The sequence below is a fragment of the Melanostigma gelatinosum genome (genome assembly GCF_949748355.1).
Source record: "Melanostigma gelatinosum genome assembly, chromosome: 5".
Taxonomy (NCBI): Eukaryota; Metazoa; Chordata; class Actinopteri; order Perciformes; family Zoarcidae; genus Melanostigma; species Melanostigma gelatinosum.
Window position 1 is genome coordinate 12,731,475 of NC_136638.1, and position 7,360 is coordinate 12,738,834.

The 7,360-nt window shown below is 43.3% G+C and overlaps 1 protein-coding gene across 1 annotated transcript; it reads left to right on the top strand.

The window, feature by feature from the left end:
* Positions 1 to 2,206: 2,206 nt before the first annotated feature.
* On the top strand, positions 2,207 to 7,360 carry adrb2a (adrenoceptor beta 2, surface a). The gene is made up of 2 exons (XM_079268872.1): positions 2,207 to 2,338; positions 2,664 to 7,360. Exon 2 carries the CDS (start codon positions 2,664 to 2,666, stop codon positions 3,894 to 3,896), a length of 1,233 nt encoding a protein of 410 aa, XP_079124998.1. The 5' UTR covers positions 2,207 to 2,338; the 3' UTR covers positions 3,897 to 7,360.

The following is a 7,360-nucleotide window of genomic DNA, read 5'->3' on the forward strand; positions in this document are numbered from 1 at the left end:
CTCTGCCTGGGAGTGACAGGATACAGGAAGACAGACTGAGGAAACCGGTCATGATTAATCGAACGTGCAGACTTACACTTTCCGAAATAGAAATCGGATTTACGTTACATGTAAGGTACGTACGCAAAGTTCAGCAATTGCAGAAGCCGACTGAGATTTATCCCAAGAATCAATTATTGAGGAGTTCAATTCTCAAAGCTAATAGCTCATCACTCTGTAAAAATGAAATGACAGTCGACAGCTTTTACATTATTCATATAGTCTGTTTTTAAGTAAAAGCAGACTGAGCCCACAAAGGTTCCAGATTTTGTGATACCACACAATCCATACAAGTGGAGGATCACAGACACGATACTGACCTTGTTAGGAGTGAGCTAAACACGTTGGGTTTGTCCTGTCGGTTGATCAAGAGATAAGGCAATGTGTGCCACTAAAGTCATGTTAGCTGATTCAATAAGGACCAATGACGTTAATCTGAGGTGCAGCGGTGACATTTGCACGTCATTGATGAAAGACTCAAGCTCAATGGGCTTTCAAAATGAAAAGGGGTCTATCCTTAAGTGAAGGGAGATGTGTCAATTTCAGGGCAATGCTGGATGGACCTCCACTAGGGAGGAAACATAAGGTAAATATATTTTAAGGCTCAAAAGCAATATGAGAAATCATAGCAGGAGGTAATGCATCTGAGCTCTATTGTATTGAGTTACAAACACACCTGTAAAGAACTGAACAATAAACCTAACCTGACCTCCCCCCAGTACTGTGTTTCAGCTAAATAATTGTTTATTATCAAAGAGAACTGCAGTACAATCATTGCACAACAAGCCTGGGGAAAAGTGTGTTCATTTATCTACACCTACTGATGACGGGTGTCTGAACGAGCATTGATCCCCTGACTGCAGTTCGCGGCAGGAACAAGGAAATGCAGTAAATATTGAAAGGAAAACTCCCCATCCACAACACATGCCTGTGTGATTTTGGATAGTTGTGTGGTGTCAGGACTTTATTCACAGAATGAATACTGTTTGCGTGTGATGTGGGACCTTAATGCAGGCAGTTCAGGTCTCCAGTGCCTCCCCGAGTCCAAATGGTCATAAAGTTAACAGGGCTCTTTTGATTTAAATAACCTGCTAACTCTTCAAACACACACTCAGCTAATGCTCATATACAATAATGTACGTCTATACCTGCTCATAGTATTATTTAGCGTGAGCGCATCACACTGACTCACTACAAGCAGGGCTGAGGCACGGACTGAATAAACACATTTACACCCCACTGATCTGTTCTCCTCTCTCTGCCTTTATCTGTCACTGGTAGCATTTTGGTTCAGCACTGAGCTCTGTTTGTTTTGCTAATGCAGATAATACATAATACAGTTTATTCTGTCACAGAATCTGAATCGTGTTCCAGATTACACAGAAACCTTTCAATGAATAGCTCCATTTTACAGTCTTTGCATAGACCTTGTATGCGAAATGCAAATTTGCCCTGAAACTGTATTTATTTTCCGGGCAGTGGGAGTAGATTGATGAATAGGAGGGAGTTTTCTGCAGTTTGACCTTACAATGTAACATTACATGAGGACATGCTTTTGATTTAATGTGCTGTATCTGCAAGGGCTCAACCACTTTTCTTTAGTTGTATGCAGTTGGTTTACATTTTTATGTCAAAGCATCATGGCAGGAAAAGCACTAACACAGCAAAGTTTTTTCAGGAAAAGGAAAAAGTAATAGTCAAACCTCCCAATAAATCATAGAGTGCGCACTGGAGTTGGTTAGACATGCCAGTTGGACCACATCCAATTGTTTCCTACAAAGAGTCAAAGAAAGTGTCACCTGTTTTTGATGTGATCCAGACCAACAGGCAAAACATGGAAAACCTCAGTGCTTGAAATGTACAGCTGAACTACTTGTTTTCTCTAAACCGTAAAATCAATGTTCGCATTCTAAAAGGCTTAGTTTACACATGTTTAAAAGATGTCTGGCTAAAACTTAAGTCAGAAAAGGTTTGTGTTTGCAGCTTTTGCCTCATGCATCAGCAGCAGCGGCTGCAGGGACAATGTGTTCAAACTCTCGGGAGCTCTCAGCACCCTCCGCAGGCTGGCTGTCTGATTGGCTGAGCACTGACCATGATGTCACCACTGCACGCTATAAGGGCTCTGACAAATAGCCCGGGAGACACATTAGAAGAAACGCTGTTCAACCGAGGGACTGAGTGAGTGAGACACACGGAGGTTAAGAAAAACAGACAGTGGAAAGAAGGACATGTGATCGTAAAGGACGAACTAAAGAGTGACATTTCCACTTTGTATGGGAGGCAGGAACTACCTGTGGAGGTTTGTACTTTCATTTTTGCTTGGCTTGTTTCGCGTGTTGGTTTTTTTTAAGCTGTGCTTGCTGAAGGCAAGCAGGATGTAGTATATTTTTGGGTGTTGGTGCTGTAATTTCTGTTCCCCTTTTTTGTGGAAATACGAGACACATCAGATTCTTTTTAGTGCTAGTTGTTTAAATGCAGTTACATTTAAATCGTGATCTTCATGTGTGTGTCTGTGTGTGTGTGTGTGTGTGTGTGTGTGTGTGTGTGTGTGTGTGTGTGTGTGTGTGTGTGTGTGTGTGTGTGTGTGTGTGTGTGTGTGTGTAATCTACATATGGTCTCTTCAGATGGGAAGTACAACCCTCCCAGTGTACCTCAATGTGAGTGCAGTGATGACCAACTCGTCATCAGACCCAGTGATGACGAGTTACAGTGAGGCAACCATGATCCTGCTGGGCATGGTCATGTCCTTGCTCGTCCTGGCCATTGTCTTTGGCAACATCCTGGTCATAACAGCCATCGCCCGCTTCCAGCGTCTCCAAAATATCACCAACTGTTTCATCACATCCCTGGCCTGTGCTGACCTGGTCATGGGTCTCGTCGTGGTTCCTTTCGGCGCCTGCTACATCATCTTTAAGACCTGGCACTTTGGCAGTTTCTGGTGCGAGTTCTGGACTGCGACTGATGTGCTCTGTGTGACTGCAAGCATCGAGACCCTGTGTGTCATAGCCATTGATCGTTATTTGGCCATCACCTCTCCCTTCCGCTACCAGTCGATGCTGACCAAGTGCAAGGCTCGCATTGTGGTTGTGCTGGTGTGGGTGATTGCCGCCTTGACGTCTTACCTGCCCATCCACATGAAGTGGTCGATATCAACTGATGAGAATGCGAGGAAATGCATTGACAGTAAATGCTGCGAGTTCGACACAAACATGGCTTACGCCATCACCTCCTCCATCATCTCCTTCTACATCCCTGTGGTCATCATGGTCTTTGTCTACAGCCGCGTTTTCCAGGAGGCCAAGCTCCAACTGAGGAAGATTGACCAAAGCGTTGGACGTTTTCAAAACAACGACAACAGCAACCTTACATCTCTGGAGGCCAACAGCGGGCGTGGCCACAAGAAGGTCAAGTTTTGCCTGCGGGAACACAAAGCCCTAAAGACACTGGGCATCATCATGGGGATCTTCACTCTTTGCTGGTTGCCCTTCTTTCTGCTCAACGTGGTGGTGGCCATATGGAAGGTGGAGGACACTGAACTCACCTTTAGGATACTCAACTGGATAGGTTACGCAAACTCTGCCTTCAACCCGCTCATTTACTGCCGGAGTCCCGAGTTCAGGTATGCCTTCAAGGAAATCCTCAGCATGAAGAACCCGGGGCCAGTGAACGGATACGTCTACAGCAGGCACAGCTGGCAGGGCGAGCAGCAAGGGAGGAGTAAGGGCAGCTTGGAAGACAGTGACATTAATGAAGGGTGTCTGGGGAAGACACAGGGGGTCTGCAGCGTTGTGGACAGAGCAGCGGACCCCAACGGGAATTGCAACAAAGACCTATCGACTGTGACGACCGTCCTTTAAACTTGGAGCCCTGAGACTTCCTGTCAACAGGGACACTGCTTACACTGCAGTCATGAACCTTTTGACTCGTGAAGGTAAGGCCAGTCAAACTGGCTGGTAGAGATTGCTTTACAGAAACTGTAATTTACATGTTGAGCAGAGGGAAGTATTTCTCTTTCAACACAGTGAGCAAATACTGGAGGTAGATCACTTTTCCTTTTTGTTACATTTTCCATGTTTAACTTTCATCTACCTCGTCACATCTTTTTCATGTGCTTCTTAACTCACTGTCCACAGAAGTTCCACTCAGGCAGTATCTCAGCTGTTTATTTACTCTATTAAATGATCTGTTCATTATATCATTTCGAATTATCTGGCTCAGATTAAATTTGTGGCCATGTTTCTAGTCTCCGAGGTCTTGGCAAAACACCTCGCAATTTATTAGCGTAAAAATGTTGTTGAAATTCAAAGTAAGTGTTGTTTGAGGCTGTAAATGTCCCATCGGACATGCCAATTCGGCACGAATAGAGTATTTTTTTCCATCAGAGAATGGATGAGGAGCATGCAGGTGTTACCCTTTATGCCTCTTTGGTGCTTTGTTTGAAGAAATACATTCCAAGTCAACCAAAATCATGATTTATTTGAGTTTTTTTACTCTATTTATGTTTTTTTGATTGATTGTCTCAGTGTGAAAGACAATGATAATGAACAGGTGTGGTAGAACCTCCCTCTCTCTCTCGCTCCTCAGCAATGTTGTGAAGCCCTGCTGCCTGCTCTCGTGTTTTACAGCCTGCTGCATGGTTGTTCCTGTTGCCAGCAGATTGCACCAGAGGTATGAAGTTATCTATATCTCACTGGTGCGAGCTGAGAAACGGCTGGGGCCATCCTCGAAAACTTGCAAGTTTGTATACGTTGCATCAGCCAGATTCCACTGTGAGCCCTAAAGATGTATAATATCTTTAAAGCAGATGGCATCAATGTGGTTAAGCCTGGTTATTGACCTTTAAAGCCTGCACCTGTTACACAAATAAATTCACGGACGGTGTTTAACAAAGTTTTCTACCACACAGCCTACCAGTCATATTCTGCATTCAATCCGCTGGTTCATTTGCGTAACATGTAAACCGGTATTTGATGCATTATAAAGCCACTACATAAGTATAAGGCAAACTATGAGTCTTTCTTGTTCCCTCTATGTGGCGGTAGCGACAGTAACAGTCCTTTTTGTTGCACAGTTTTGTTTATTAAAATGTGTGGTTGCTGTGTTTCAGCATCTACAGTGTTTACTGAAACCAGAGAAGCTGTTTCCTTAGTCATGGCACAAACCACACACACAATAATAAACAGTGTGTTGAAATAGCCGAGCGATAACAGCGTTCCAGGCCAGATACTCGTCTTGACGACAGACGCCGATAAACGGAAATGAGAAAAACAGTCCTGAGCAGTGCACCTTTGTGTCTGCTCCCTGACATTTCCCAGAGTCTCCTCACTGTAAACGGATGTCTGGATCTTTGTGAATTCCGTCTTACATTTGCATATGTGAGCAGTGCCTCAGCTGTTCCAGTTGTTTCAGTCAGTCTCCAGGAAATGCCCCCAATCCAGCTGAGCCCAGCACAATAAACCCAAATAAATCCATTATCTCTACCATTTAGCTGGAGAATCAGATGACTCCCTCTTGTTCCTTAGGAAACACTAAAATAGATTAGTACATTATAAAGTATACAGTTCCCAATCTGCATGATGAGATCCAAAGGGCCAACCTGAAATGAGACTCATCTCCCGTCTTAAGGTCGCGGGCTCTTGGGACATTTTGACGTTGCATGCAGGTGCTTCAATTGGAGAATTCACCCACTTTTCCCACACTAGGTGACAAGTGTAAGCCCCTTTCAAAGTGACAGCATGCTAAATGTGGCTATAGAAGGCGGAGGGGGGAGCAGGGGCTCACTGCCAGTCTAAATCGGTGTTAGTGACCTGTGTTTTAGTGCATGTAGTGTTGCCTCTAGTCAGCTGACTCGAGTCAAAACTGTGAACTTTGTTCCCTCAGAGGAATCCATACGTACTGTATCGCTAGATTTGGTCAGCGCCGTTGTCACTGACCGCAGGAACAGATGTAATACGTTATCACCTTACGTCAATGTTTGCCATGTGAAAAACAAGCTTTCCGTTTGTTGATCTTTTTTGCTGTTTTTCTTTTTCATGGATTTACAGCAACGTAAATTCAGGGGTTGAATGTCATAAAAAAATGTTCCCCAGGTTGTTGTTTCTTTCCTCCAGCATTTTCACTGTACAGGACGCACAAAACAGATAACGATTCGAGACCAAGATTTGTGCTATATGACCATTGTGTTGACTCTATTTACTTTAAATTGATGAGTCACTGCTGGGTTTGAAAAAAAAAGAAAAAAGGTCTGTCCTTTAAGAAGCACTTTGCATGTGATGGTTTGTATGTCTGCTATATATAATTGTGGTGATGTGTTTGTGGACTATGGGGTCACTTCCTTTCAAAGTGATCTGTTTGAGTCCAAGAGAAGCAGGTTGTGAACTCTACGTCCACACTGCTCCCTCCTGGCAGTGGCCTCTCCTTGCACCTCAGCTGTCTCAGAGGTATTAATGGTACGGTTTCATCAATGCCCCTGTATAACAGGGAATGTTATGCACGTCTCCACCTCCTCATGCTGGAGGACACAACAGAGTTATGTGCAATGAGTCTTGAATCCTTAAAAATGAAGTTTGTCCCGAGATCACCCGTCGTGTCCACTGGCACCAACTCTGCATCCATGGAAGGTTATTTTAAAAGTGGATTCTGGGTTAAAGACAAGTCTTAGAGAATATATTACAACGTGTATATCTTTAATCCTGTCTATATTTTAATATGATCCAGGCTGAGGTGGGCTAATGCTAATGATATCCTCACTGATCCATTGTTGTTCCTATTTCCTACAAGTCACATTACACCCCCCCCCCCCCCCCCCCCCAAATGAAACACTTGCAAAACAAAATAAAAAATAAAAATAAAAAAAAGAAATGTTGACAATTGAATCCACGTTTGAGTTTGTGAACTATAAACAATGACTGGCTGGACAGTTGACTTGTGCCATAATATTTTTGTGGAAGTCCTCTTTCCTGTTTGCGACTGTAAAAGGGAGAATCATGAGGAACTGCAGAGTCTCAGCACAGATGTTGTTGAAGGTGGACTGTCCTGATAAATTGAGAATGTTATTTCTCTGTGAAAGTTAAATATATTGCTTTAGTCATCATATGAAAAACAAACCTATTACATGTGAACTGTTTTGTTTTGTTTTCGAGTGAAAGAAGTCGTCACTCAGCTGAATGTTTACTAAATGTTTGTTTTTGCACAAGTTGTTTGTCACTGTTTGTTAAGGTAATGAAGCCTGTTACAACATGTGGTGTCCTGTGGTATTTATGAAAAAAATGCAAGTGTAAGTGTTGTAACATTTGTATTGAAATAAATGATGTACATGTTG